The sequence below is a fragment of the Struthio camelus genome, chromosome 1, assembly GCF_040807025.1.
Source record: "Struthio camelus isolate bStrCam1 chromosome 1, bStrCam1.hap1, whole genome shotgun sequence".
Taxonomy (NCBI): Eukaryota; Metazoa; Chordata; class Aves; order Struthioniformes; family Struthionidae; genus Struthio; species Struthio camelus.
The window spans coordinates 206,035,910-206,050,698 of NC_090942.1; the positions used below are offsets into that span (position 1 = coordinate 206,035,910).

Consider the following 14,789-nt stretch of genomic DNA (forward strand, 5'->3'; position numbering starts at 1 on the left):
AATTTTAACAGGAATACTGATATACTTAAACAAAGCATTCTGCTTAAGTACCATGTTAAATTTGGGGCCTTAATTGCTGTCATATTTAAATACTTGGGTCAAATATATACAGTTGCAGTGAATGCAAATACAAGCCATTTCAAAAAATAATAATTTGAAAGCATAGTTTGTGCTTATTTTGCCTTTATGTTCGAGCAGGAAGCAACCTTCAGAGTCGATGGGAATCAAAAATCTGTCCAAATATGCAGAAGAGGAATTTGTGCTCTGTAAAGGCATGAACCCCGAGTTAAATATTTTAATTTAATTTGAGATAAAATGAAATGATGCTTATGTTCAGATGCTCTGATGCTTAGGTCTAAATTTACGTGGGCGTTTTGAGGAAAAACAAAGTTCCATGTTGAGCCCTAGTGATATTGTATAAGAGAAGTTTACCGTGCCATAGAGTTTCTCATTTAGAATAGGTGAAGACAATGAAAATGAGCACTGACTGAGTGTAAGGAGACAGAAGAAAATTGTGGGGGCTTCAGCCTTTAAAAAATAAGTTCTACGTGTTCCTGGTTTACCTTTTTAAGTATAGCTTGTATTAATGCTATCTGAAAGTGCTACATACAACCCTCTTGATTTGGGCTTTGTTTATGAGGATGTGATCTCTGCTATTGTCAGTCATAACTGAATTGTCACTCGTGCTTTTATTCTATACTTAGCAACATATACGTGGAACACTAGCACTCTTTGGCTACGGGTTTTTCGCAGTGGGTTTTGGTGGTACAAAGGTTAGGAGGCAAGAAGTTAATATGAGTAAGAGGCAGATTGAAGACTCATGAATAAAAGGTGGTTCTTTATAGAATTGTTGCTGCAGGATAGTGTGGATGTTTAGCAGTTTAAGTAGATTCAAAGAGAGACTGGGCGCGTTCATGAAAGATAAATCCCTTAAAGGCTGCGCAGAACGATATCTGGCTCACTTGAGTCCCTGAGTTGCAAACACTTGGAAACTAGGAGCAGTCAGGAGAAACGCTGTATGCTGCTTTTTCTAAAATGGTTCAGTAGGCCTTTGTTTTTGGCCACTGTGGGAGAAGGTAGATTGGGCTTTGGTCTGACCTAGTGTGGCTGCTTTCATGTTTTAATTTGCAGGTAGAAGGTTTTCATTACAATGATTCTAAATAACTTGTGGTGTACGTTATTTGTGTGCTTTGCCCTTGTGTTTTTTTTTTCTTTCTTTTTTTTCCTTTTTTCCCACGTTACCTTTGTTGTGGTCCATATATAAGCACAGAGTCAAATTCGCTAAGCAAAAAATAGTCTGCTTTTGTGTTACTCAAAACAGACTTAATTATTTTTGCTTTTTTATCAGGAAATATGTTGACATGATAGATTAAGTAAATCTCTTAGACTCAGTGCGTGGTGGTGGATGAATAAAGTATCAATTCATGCATCTGGTAAAATAGTTCAATTTGGTGTGAAGTTTAGCTTAAGAAAAAATAAACTTCTCAACCCTGAACTTAGTGTTCTGCAGCTCTTAGATAAGTGCTGGAAGCAGAAAGTAGACTCTGCTGCGTGATTGCTAGACACAGTTCTTAATGATGGATTGTATTTAAAATACGAAACTAATACAAAACTGAGTGAAAAATAGAGGTTGGTACTTTAAGCAAAATGACATGGTAGAGACTATTATAGAATATTTTTTAAAAAAAGTGAACAAAGTTCATAGAACAAAGCTTGACAAAGTTCATAGAACTATTAGTACAAGTTTCTGTTGCAGCATAAGAGTGAGGCTTCAGAGCAGTGTTGTTAAGGGTTGGAAGTGATGTGGAGTGCTGCCTTTGTGGGTGGACTTTTGGGTTTGTATCCCCCCCCCCTTTTTTTTCCCCCTGGAATTCTGACTCAGTAGCGTGTTATACTGTATATAACCACTGTGGGAAGTGGTGACCTTGGCTCCTGACATCTACTGATACAAAGCTGTGGTGCTTCCTAATATGATAGGACTTCCTGGAGTTAGTTTTGTTTCTGCAGTAATAATTCTGTCTAGCTTAACAGATTTTTCTCCCTCTGCTTTCCCTCCCTTCCCCCCCCCCCCCCCAAAAAAAAAAAAAAACCTAAACCAAAAGCAAAAACATTCTTGGGCAGGCTTCCTGGTACAGTAGATACTTCCAATCTGAAGCAAAGGTAGAACCTCATGGATGCTTCTGCACCTCTGTTGGTCCTGGCACAGCCTCAGTAAATACATATTTTAAGCCATGAAACACAAAATAAGTTTATACTCTAAACCTATTTTAAAAATGTAAACCATAATCTAACAATGTGTTTTGTAGATTTAAGCAATGAAGCACAATTAGTGTGTTAAAAATGAGGTCTTGAATGGAGAATTTGATCAATTTGATTTGTGCATGGGATTTTTACGGTGGTTTTTTGCCGGTACTAAATTGACCGCCTTGGAGACTGGCGTGCTCTGCTTGAGTCTAGAACAGATGCATTAATGCCCACATCTTGTTTTAGTTTCTCCTTTCTGTTCTGCCAATGAGCCCAAAGGAATTCCTTCTAGATAAGGAGGTGTTTTAGACTCTAGGTTTTTTCAAGTCCTTGCCTTTCTTTTGGTGTCATCAAAAATAACAGCTATGGCAATGGTTCTAGTGTATGGATGCTAGACTAGAAACTGGAGTTGCTCTTTCGTGTAGAATACCAAACTGAATTGCGTTAGAAACAACAACTTCAGAGGATGCAGAGCTGATTCTTTGTCCATGCTCTCCTTGTGCCTTAAAAAAGAAAAACCAAAACTATTTTCTATACATACTCCTTTGATAAAATAGTTATTTTTCAGATTATGCAACATGTCTTTCTAGTGAAAATAGAGAGCTCCCTCTTATGCCTGAATGAAGATTTTCTGACTGGAGTAATCTGTTGTGTTCCATTCATAAATTTATCCTAGAATATCTCTTTTGATGCTGCAGTCTTTGAAGACAGATTTACTAAGTAACTGTATGACATTTTCAATGTAGTGAATAGTGGGGCCTGAACATCTCTGAAATTTCTTGCAGTTGTTTTTATTCTCAAATGTTATTTTTATTTGCATAGGCAGAATTTTTGTTTATCATATTTTCAGTGTATTAGATTGCATTTTTGTCTTTAAGATGAAACAGGAATTTGTGAATTTAAGAAGTAACCTGCTGCAATACCTTTTCTTGTTATGGTCTGAATATACATATTTTATCTAAGATGTTCTTACCATAGAAACATGCCATCTAATCACTGCATTTTTTTGTTTTTCTTTTCTTGTGTCCTATGCCCTCAGTGGCTCTGTTACGCTGTGTTAAGTGACTAGCTATTTCAAAGCGTAGCTAGGAGTTTAAAATAGCAAACTATATTTTTAAGCCTTTTTCCAGAGTTGTATATACAAGGTTACCTGGCTTGCTTGCACCTAGGATTATTGTTTTATTAGACTTAAGTCTCTTTAATTTTCCTTGCTACTAGTCATGGTACTAGTTCTAATCTTACCTGCAGTGGTTGGTGGTATAACTCTTACTGAATTTTTGTTATTCTGCTCTTATGGTTTGAGGTTTGTATCCTTGTATGTTCCACTCAAAAGATATTTTTCTGATTACTCTATCTCAAAGATATAGTAAGAAAATAAGCACTGAGAATGAATAGAAAGATTTTTGAATGCAGGGATAATTAGAGGCATTCAGTTTTAAGAGGAGAGATGAATATGAAGGTCAAGGTAGTTATTTTGAAAAATGAACAGTTTGGATAAAATAACCTTTTTCTTAACAGAAGAACAAAGAATTGTTGAATTTAAAGGGCAACTATTTTTACATCAATAAATGAAAATTATATTTTTGCATGCCATGTTATTAACCTGTGTCACTCTGAATTAAGGAAAAAGGAGGACAAACGATTAGTATTTATATATGTATCTAATCCTTTTATAACAGTGAATGCTTTCATTTATAAATAGGAGTGATGATCTTTTTTGAGAGTCTTGAGCTTTGTCATAAACCTAGCACTAACTGGTGAATTACTTTTCTATACGCTAGTTAATTGTACATTAGATTTTGTAATGCATCTCCTCGCTGTTAAATGCCGGGTGTTGGTTAAGGCACACCAGCTGCCCTGATCTTGTGAAACTATTTTTCCAGCCTCTATTTTCTGTATTAGCCTAATCTCTTATACTAATAAGCATCACTGTAAGAACTTCATATTTACTGAGCCTTTCTTGAAATAATACAATTTTAAGTTAAGTTGAAGTTTGCTTTTGTTTCTTCATACTGGTATTTTCTTTTTCTTTTTCTTTTTTTCTTTTCCTGCTAGAAGAAACCAAAATCAAAGATTTTCATACCACGATCTCTTCTGTTACAGACCTGTGATCATTGTAATTTCATCTTGCTGTGAGATCCAAATGTTGGTCTTGTTATGGAGAAAGCCGTGTCTGCTGATTCTATAGGCATTACCTTTGAAGTTGACAGTTCCGTTATTCACTACAAATGGCAGATCTTCAAGGGTGACTTAGAGACTGTGAAATTTATGTGATGTTATATGGGATCTCAAGGCAGTGAATACACTGAATTTATCACTGGTGAAATATCCTCTTAGGAATTATTACCACTGAAGGAAGCAGGCGGTTCATTCTAAAAAGAATTGACCCCTCCCTTCTGTTAGCTAATGATCATATATAAAAACAGCCTGAGAACTGAACAGAAGGGTATTTGAAATGGGATAAGAAAATAATTGAAGAAATAAGGAAGCAGCAAGTGGAAGAAATAGCTCTTGGTATGTCCAGTGTGATGGGAATCACAGAATCACAGAATGGTTGAGGTTGGAAGGGACCTCTGGAGATCATCTAGTCCAACCTCCCTGCTCAAGCAGGGTCCTCCAGAGCATATTGCCCAGGTTCGCGTCCAGGCGGGTTTTGAATATCTCCAGGGAAGGAGACTCCATTACCTCTCTGGGCAACCTGTTCCAACGCTCTGTCACTAGAGGTGACAAGTATTAGATGCCATTGAGTACTAGATGTAGAAGAAGTACTAGAAGTACTAGATGCCGTCGAGGCATGCAGTTCATATGGTGATAGAGGGACAGATTTTTCTGACAGAGGAAATAAGATGATAGTGGATTCAAGTACTTCCGTTGGCCATAGATCAACTTCTGAATTGTCCAAGGTCATAGCTAGTCTTTGGCTTTCTTGCTCTGTTCCTTGTTGAAGGCTCTTGTTGTGCTTGTTATTCCTTCACTGGATGATGCTTGGGCTACTTTAGTGTAGTTCTTGGTGGAGGTTTGGGGACAGCTCTCAGCTTGTGCAGTATGCAGCTTTTTGTTGGCTCAGTAAGTAAAAGGAAAAAAATTCATTTTTTTCCAGCTCTGGTAGCTCCCTGTCCCGCAATTTACTGACTCTTAAAAAAATATATCGTTCTGTATATTATTAGCTGTTAGTACTGAAAAACAGTTCCAATTTGATTGAACCTATCTCACATGATTGGCTTGTTTCCTCTGCGCATTCGGCTTCTCAAGAGTCTGTTCTTCAAATTAAGCTGCACACCTGGTGGCAGAGCTTTTTCATTTCCTCCTGTTAAATTATGGAACAGACATCATCTCTGGAGACTTGAAATCTTTTTCAGAGCTACATTTTATTTATTTATGTATTTAATTTAAAGCATTTATCATTTGAAAACAGACTTGTCTGCTTAGTTATCGTCAGTTGCATTAATTGCTGTATATCATTCTGTAGGTTTTGTTGAGAATTAGTGAGTGCTGTGCCTATTTAATCAGTTTGATTTGAAATCCATGTTTCTTCTTTAATGACAACAAACAATTGCCCTCTAGTTTGGTAGGTTCACACAATCTTTATTTGTTTTAGAGTATAAATTATGCTGTGGAGAGGTCATCACAGCGAGACCGCAATTCAGGGATGGGGTTTGAGCCTTTTCTATAGTTCCAGTTTTAATATTTAATGATATGTATAATATTTAATATAAACGCGTGTAATAATATTTAAGATAATTTGTTTGGTCTATATTGTAGTTAAATATAATTGCATACAATTATCTAATATATATGCATTAATATATTGGTGTTTTATTATAATGTATTAATATGTTAAATGACTATGTTAATTATTATGTGTATTATTTAGTACGTTTTATATTTAATACTTATTTGATTCAAGCAGTCATTCATTCAAAATCGTGAGAGGTTTAAAGTAAGCTTTGCTGGTTTTTTGAAGGCGATGCCTGCTACTATATGAAGAAATAAATATACTGTCAGATATTAAGCACCGGTTAAAACAAAAGCAAAAAAACAGACTCCAGTAACTCTATTTGTGTGTAAAGGACAATAAGATAATTAGTGCCCGTTTTGTGAAATATGGTTACAGTTCCTGGGAATATTAGTAAGGTCTCCTGGATGATTTCACAGATTGTTATTAGGAAAGAAAATAGTTATTCTGTTCTAGTGCTATGCTGAATGGATAATTACTCTATCCTGCATCACATAATCTTAAGAATGCAAATCTATAAAAATATAAAGAAAAATTTAATAAATGAGAGTGGGAAAAAGAACAATAATTCCCATTCTGCTTGAGGTTTTATTCCTGAATTAATGAGACAATTGACATCTCAAATAAGTTTGATTTTTTTTCTTAAAAAGTCATCATTTCTGGAGTAATGGATGCGCACTGAACAGTCTTTATTGATCATACAAAGCTATCAGTTGCACTGTAGGAGTACCAAATTGGTTAAAAATATCAAGACAGTAATGTGTAGCCTTGTATCGAAAATAAGACTTGGGAAAATAGGACTAGAGAGGATCTGAAAAGCTAACCTAGTTCTCCCCCCCCCTTTTTTTTTTTCTAGTCATTGTTGGATCAATGATGTAATGTAAATAAATCATTTCCTGGATAAGACCAAAGGTTCTCCAGCTTCTAGCTGTCTCAGATTGTGGTTAGTCTCAGGTGATTAAGTGAGGGTTTAAGAAGCGGACTATGTTGATCTCTCTTCTAATATGCTGCCCCACCTACTGGCATTCAGTGATTTAGAAATACTTTATTCAGTAACAGGAAGTAGCATTCAGACCATTTTCTTTAGCAGCTACACGTGAACACGTCTTTAGGAATTGTCTAGTTTTTACAACTCACTTACTTTTTTGGTATCTGTAATGCCAGTAATGAGTGCCACTTTCATATCTCCAGCTGTTTCTACTCCAAGCTGTTTAGTTTCTCTTTGTATGGAAGCTGTTCTGTATTTTTGACTATTCTCATTATCCTTTCCTTTGAACTTCACCTTGTGTTTTACTATCCAGTCATTCAGCCCTGTCAATTCTTTCTGCAAGTGCTTGTAGTTTGCTCTGGCTTTGATTATCCTGAATAACAGGTATCATCACCGAACTTTGTCATCTCAAAATTTATTCCCCTTATCAGAATAAGGCACCATTTATTAATATATTTAACAGTGGAAATCCTAATGCAGATCATTGGGAAGCTTTCCTTTTAAGTCACTTGTTTGGAGAGAGCTAGTTATTTGTATCCTTTGTTAGCCAAGTAGTAATCAAAGAAGGAACCTTCCCTTTGGTTCCTAGAGCAGTTTTCCATATCTGTGCTGTGTTGTTTTTTTAAGAACGCTGTATCAGTTAGATCAGTATCCACACACCTTTGAATCGTAATGCTTTTGTGAGTCATGCCGTCTCTCCTCAATGTTGCTTTCCAGTATGCCACACTTACTCAGGTGTGTAAGAATCCTGTTCTTTATTATGGCTGCATGAGTTTGCCCATTACAAATGTTAGCTGTATTGGCCTGTAGTTCCCAGAAATAGTCTCTGGCGTGTTTTAAAGATTTATGTTTTACTTACCACCCTCTGTTATTTTTTCACTGAGAACTATAAAAGTAATATAATGCATTCTGAACAACGTAAGGGAAATTATATATTGTAACTTTTGGGACTATAGCAAAAATCATCTCTTCATGGCACCTTGTTTGAAAACCTCTTTTAGTGACACTTCAGTTTAAGGATAATTCCTAAATTTTATTCCCTGGTTTAAAAAAAAAAAAAGTGGAATTCGGAATGCAAATGATTCATTTTTATTTTTCAAAAGTCATCCTTTGATACTGCTGTTTCCACCTGATCATCTCCTGCTTTTCTGTGAGAAGACTTTCTGCTTGTGATATGTTTAGAAAATACTGTTTTAGCCCTTACCTTTCATAAGATCTTCCTCCAAATAAGGTTTTGCCGTGCCTTGTTATGTTGTTATGCTTCCCAGTTTAGGCTGTTTTTTTAGTTCAGGTCTATTTAGACAGGATTTTGACTTCTGAAGGATGCCTTCATGTCTAATGGCTTCTATAATCATCTAAATAATCTTGCTTGGTTTGTTTGATCCATTAGATTTTCTTGGTTCATAGTATACATGTTCTCTTAGCCTGCAATATGACTTCACGTTAGTCTTCATGCTGCTCGTTATTTTTTTCTTTTTTTTTTTTACCCCTTTTGTCTGCTCCTTTTCATTTCCTCTTGATGGACCAATTTTTACACTTTCTTTTTTTAAAGTTGAAGATCACTATCATTTTTTACCTTTTCCTTTTTTGCTGGAATATTACATTTGAATCCATTAGGGTCACTCTCATGTGTCTTGTGTCAGGACTCTGTATATGAACGCTTCATCATTAAAAAAATTATTCTGTCAAGTCTGGGTTTTGACTCAAAGAATTCAGTATTTATGATATCTAAGCATTTGGCATCGCGTCATTCCATGTTGTGTAAATAGGAGCCTGTTGAAATCTCTCATTAGAAATTATTGCCCTGCTGACTTGATCTTTAACTTCTTTGTACACGTCTATGATTCTTTATAGTTTCCTAGCCTTTTTTTGGTTTGCTTTTAAAAAAGACCTGGTGATGATTCCACATTCTTCTGGCTGCGTTTGGATATGGAGTAGTTATTAAACCATCCATCTCTGGTGAAGTGGGAGCAGTTTCGGGCATGCTCTGAAGCATGACTATGTATGGTCCTAAATCTCTACTGATTAAAAACTTAGATGCCCATAGGGTTTTAGGTGCTGAAAGGCAAACTAGGAGTTTGGGCATTACGCTTTTCTGCCCAAACTAAAATGACTTCACTTGTAGGTAATTCCTTGAGCTGGGTGTTTGCTTCTGGCCTGGCAGTTCTGAGGAAGCCTACTATAAGGACATGCATTAGTTGGCAAAGTGTTCCTGATGTACAAGGAAAATCAGGGGTCTCTTCTGTGTTCATATGCATGACAGTGATTTTACTATCCGTTCACCTGTCACTGACTGCCTGAACTCAAGCCAGGCAACTGAGTGCTTGCTTCCTGGCTTCTAATAAAGAATAATTAATATTATCTATAGTTTTGATTTTAACCTTCTTATATCTACATCAGATGGTATGGACCACTCTAAATTTTTTTTGTTTCTGGTGAACAACGTTCAATATGTTCACCGCTCCTTTGTTTTTCTTAGTTGGAAGATAATCTCAGCAGAAGTGTCAAGCCACAGCTAGTGGGCTTTCCTTTACTTTTTTTTTCTTCACCTGAAGCAGAGATTAGAAGCATAATGGAGAATGGACATACGCTTTTCTTTGATAGCCTCCCTATGGAAGTTATGACATAGATCATGTGATGCCTCTTCACATCCGTACTAACCTGCCTCTCTGAGTCTGAGCTGAAAGTTTAAAACAAACAAACAAACAAACGAAAAACAAGACCAAAAAACCCCAGACATGCCAGAGTACTAATTTCAGGTCCTATTTTCTACTAGTTTGTGACATGGTGCTTTGTGTACTGCAGTGTTGTAAAACAAGTTGTGTTCCAAATTCTAGTAGAGACAATAAAAGGAAGAGGGCACTGTCTATTTTTAGTTTCCTTTTAGTCTTTTTATCAGTCTTTTTATTCAATTTAAATAAAGGACATGTTTCAGACAGAGGATTCAGTTGACTTTGCTATTTCCTGATGAGGTAACTCCTGTTTATAAGTTTCGAACTTGTACGCCATTATATTATATTATAGGCCATATTAGAGACAGTTTAAAAGGGAATACCGAAATTCATCTTTTTCCTGCTCAGAGGTCATGGAAAGGTCTGCATGTTCTGTCAGGTAATAATAATTATGAAATAGCTGGCAAGATTGTGTACCTGTCTCCGTTTGCCTCATTAAAGAGGAGAATGAAAAACTTGCTGACCGCAGCAGTCACAGGCAACAAAGTTTTTGCTAGGAATACAAGATTTTTTGCTGATACCTGATGATCCCAAGGAAAGCAAAGGCAGCCTAGAGACTTGAAAAGCTGTACAGGGGATTTTACGTCCATTTTAAATTAGAAATTGTGTTACGCTCTGTATAAACAAGATATGAAATCTGCTTGAAGACTATTTTGTATCTGTAACTGTTAAATATTGAAAAAATTATAGAGTAGAAAGTTGCTATAAAGCTTTTAACTGATGGTTGAAAGGATGTTTATCTGAACATGCATTTGCAAGAAAATCTTCTTTGTGTATTGTTATGGAGGAATAAAAAACATGATTTTTTTTTTTTAAGCATTTGACAGAACTTAAAATTTCACTCAACCGTAATGTTCCAAGGCCAAATGATACTGCTTTACTTTTAAAGCTGTCTTTAGTGTGGTGGTTCAGCTTGCATTCACTGCTATCCATAGCTCTTCTGGCATGCTGACATGAATGATAACAAGAAGTTGATTTAATTGGCAGAAAAAGCCTTCAGGCAACGACTTGCTGAAATATCTGAGTATCTAAAGAAAAAAAAAAAGGTCCTTGAAGTGAGGGTCAACAGTAGATATAGGCATTGTCTGAAAAGTTGGTTCTTTTTTTGTGCACTAAAAGCTACATGCTTACCTCAGTAAAAAAATATTTGTTTCGGTATATTTTCCTACTGTCTGCTGTCCAGATCTTTGGGAGGATGAATTTTTTACGCTTGTTTCATTTGCCCGTTTCCCTGTGTAATCTCATGGCATAATTTATAGCATAATTTGAAAATTATTTTCTGTAATTCTTCTGTGGGTAGTAAATTGAGGTAATAAATTGCATATGCGTGATTAAGGGTAGTGTTTTGGCCTGTAGATTTTTTCATTACTTCTCCATAAAATGGAAGATGTCTTACGTACATCTGTTGGTTTTGTGAGATTAGTAAGCTTAGAGGGAAAATGTAGTTTTACTCCCAAGCCAACTTTCTTGTGGGGATGAGGCATTATGAGAAAGAATCAAGAATACAAACTTGGTTCTTTTTGGAAAGGATTCCTTTACTATGGATTTTATTAGGTGAATGCATTTTTGGTATTTCTTCTTTTCTCAATGTGGAAAAGAGAAGCCGCTAAAGTAAAGCGAACTATTACTACCTGCTTTGAATTAAAATGAACATGCAGCATGTAAAGAATCTGTATTTTAAGTAAATAGGATTTCAGATGTTTATTTTGTGTGAGATTAGGTGTTTCTTGGTTTTTGTTTTGGTCTGTATCATGTTTTTAAAACTCCATCTTAAAACCTGCCGTAGGCTTCAAGCCTTCAGGAAGCTGAACAAGTGGTCCTTGTCAGAACAGATCACGCTGGAAGGGCATGGCCTGTGACCACACCAGCGGAACCACTGGAGCCAAAAGGAGGAAGAAGAAAGCGACAGGCGGTAAGTTTTACAGATGTGAGTGAGCGTAACTTTTAAATGAATTTGTAAATTTACTTTTGTGATGCCATAATATAATGTGTCTTGTAAGAATGTCAGTAGGTTCCCTTCAGATTATGATTGTAGTTAAGTATTAGAGAACATATTTATTCAGCACATATTAAGTTTATTTTCAGACTTATGTTTCCATAGGGACCACTTTAGGGTTTCTTTAAATGTACGTTCAAAGCATGTAAGTCTCTTTTCAGATGATCATAGTCTCTTAGCTAACTGGTTTATATTTGATAAAGCCTGTAAATAATGAAGATTAGCAGAACTGAATATTTCCAAAGTAAGAACATTTTTTATTGAGATAGGTCTCAGAAGCTGCTACTTTTATTTTCTCCTGATCAAAAATAATAATGATAATACTAAAAATTGTCACTTAATCTTTACAGCAAAATGAAAATGTGTTGATCTCCATATATTCTAGGAATAGGACTATGGTTGCTATATGAGATGTTGTTTGGGTGTGTCTGTATGTGTCTTACTGTCTTCAGCTTGTGCTTGTCGCAAATAGGAATTTTATCTTAATGCATTTACAAATATCTTGTTCTGGAGGGGACAAGGGACAAGCAAGGAGGCTGGACGAGCATATTTACTTGCCACATAAAGTACATAAAATAATATTTTGAACTTCTTGGGGCAATGGGAGCTGAGAATATCTCAATGTTTCTAGCAAGTATGTTTTTGATTAGTAGAACAGATCAGTTTGTAATACTGCCATGGAGGATTGAAAGGGACAAGCGATAAGGAATTTGTTTGTCATCCTCCTGTTGTTTCTATTTTGGAAAAATGTTGTCTCTGTTATATTAATGACCGCTTTCCATATGCTCCTTCAGTATTTTGTCGTAGTGCTGTCCTGAAGGATGAACTCTGTTCTCCTGTGTACCCTCTCTAAGATGGTAGGGTATCAGCTTTATACAAGTTGTCATTAGTGCCTGTGGTTACTTTTTTTTCTGGCTTAGCTGTAATGGGTGCCTTGGGAATTCAAAAACGTTTGTAAATAATGGATCTTTTTGGACTGTTCCATCTGTTTGAATTGATTCACAGTTTCAGTGAATTGCTGTATTTCTTTCCTGCATAGACCATCAGAGCACATAGACATTACTACACATCAGAGCATAGACATTACTAAGGATGTAAAGGATATAGTGATTGTGGGCAGAGGTGATAGTTTTATTTAAACCTACTGATGTGATTGGAGAAAGCGGAAGTATGTACCTTTCCTTAGGTCAGATGAAGCAACAAGCCCAGCTATTTCAGACCTGTGCTTAGCTTGGTTCTTGTGTGTTTTTAGACTTGCTGAGGTTATCAGGGTCTGAATTTCATACTTGATCTTTCTCATTAGGTTAATACTCGCTCTCAATCTATTCATTTCCAGGTCACTACGCATATGGATAAAGAAAGAGTCAGGTATTTTCAGGATGATGATCATATGAGCCTGAAGGATTTAGTCAAAAATGAGAAGATGAGAACAGCAGAGGATCAGAACACGCTATTCATGCGTATGGCATCGAAGGTGAGGTGTGGTGTATATGGCTTTTTATTAAGCATTTTGTAATTAGAAATGTCAGGGAGGACGTGGACTCTTGGAGTACTAGGTACTTTGCTTTTGGGTGAGAATTCTGATTAAGTCTTGAATAACAATTAAGACTGTTGGAAGATGATCTTGGTAAATGTTCTCAGCATGATGGAAACCTGCATGCATGTAGGAAGTATGGTGCATTCAGTTCCTTTATAGAGTTGATTGTGCTAGTCCTCTGTCAGATTTTGATGCTTTTGAGATGAATGCTTATAGTGGGTTGTGCATGAGTAGGTTGCTAGTGCCCAACAAAGTATGCTTTTCCCAAATTGCGATTAATAAGAGCAGCATTTTCTTAGCGTTTAGAATTCCCCTCTTCCATCTCGTAGCTACTAGAATCAATGAGATTTGAAGTAAACTACCTGAAATTCCATTAAGACATGCTGGGTAATGAGATAAATTTATGCTCACAGCCCACACGTAGATTAATACTTTATAGTTCAGTGTCTGAATCTACCTGGAAGAAGGGCCAGCGCATAGACAGATATTGCAGTGCAAAATGAATGACTAATTTCTGTCATCCAAACTGTGTAATAAAGGATGTTTTCTGAGCCTGATATGCGAGTCTGACGGAGAGGACTTTCAATAGCCAGGACAAAGTCTCTTTAGCATGCTTCGAATTCTACTTAGTTATTGGTCCACTATTTTGTGCAGCACTGAGCAGGTTTTGAAAAAGCTTTTAAGCATGGACTTAGCTTCATCGCATACTTTTTTTTTTTTCCATTTATCTAGAAGACAGACAACATCCTGGAGAGTGTCATAAAAGTGGTAGTTTTTAATCCTCCTTTCCTTATAAAATCAGGAAAGCAATGATAGTGTTCAGCAGAAAGTAGTTAACCTGATGCTATAGACCATCTGACAGGAAGCTTTTCTGGAGAGATTACTAGAACGAAAAAGCAGTGTGGTTTATGCATCTTTTCACTGAGGTTCTTCTGGCAGAAGTTCTCAATCTTCTCTCTCACTGGCATACTCGAAACACAATGTCCTTGGAATCTAGTTAAATAAATACATGTGTTGCTGCCGGAGTAATGCTATCTGATTTCCTTCTCTGTGTCCCCCCCCATCCAAAGAAAACCCAAACAAACCAAGACCCCAGTATAAAACTTTGTTTCCAAACCCATCTAACAGTGCAAATTCTTAACTATAATTACTTAGCATGTCTATCTATAGCATGCAAACATTTACAAGTGTGAATGAAAATGTGAGGACACAATACAACTTTATACTATCCTTATCATATGGTAATAAGCATGTACCTGATCAAGGTATAAATAGAATATTTAAGAAAGATAAATGCATATCAAGAGGAGTAATGAATGGTTTATGTTAATACTCAATATAAATGAAGTCAGAGTTTCACAGAATCACAGAATGGTTGAAGTTGGAAGGGACCTCTGGAGATCATCTAGTCCAACCCCCCTGCTTAAGCAAGGTCGCCTAGAGCACATTGCCCAGGACCCTGTCCAGATGGCTCTTGACTATCTCCAGAGAAGTAGGCTCCACTGCCTCTCTGGGAAACCTGTTCCACTGCTCTGTCACCCTCACAGTGAAGAAGT

The 14,789-nt window shown here is 36.4% G+C and overlaps 1 protein-coding gene across 1 annotated transcript in view; it reads left to right on the plus strand.

Annotated features, from left to right (window-relative positions):
• Positions 1-14,789, plus strand: part of CWF19L2 (CWF19 like cell cycle control factor 2) — an 85,557-nt gene that overhangs the window by 41,869 nt on the left and 28,899 nt on the right. The window contains exons 11-12 of the mRNA XM_068930345.1: positions 11,487-11,612; positions 13,033-13,170. Coding sequence (XP_068786446.1) covers positions 11,487-11,612; positions 13,033-13,170 — 264 coding nt within the window. The remainder of the gene's footprint in view (positions 1-11,486; positions 11,613-13,032; positions 13,171-14,789) is intronic.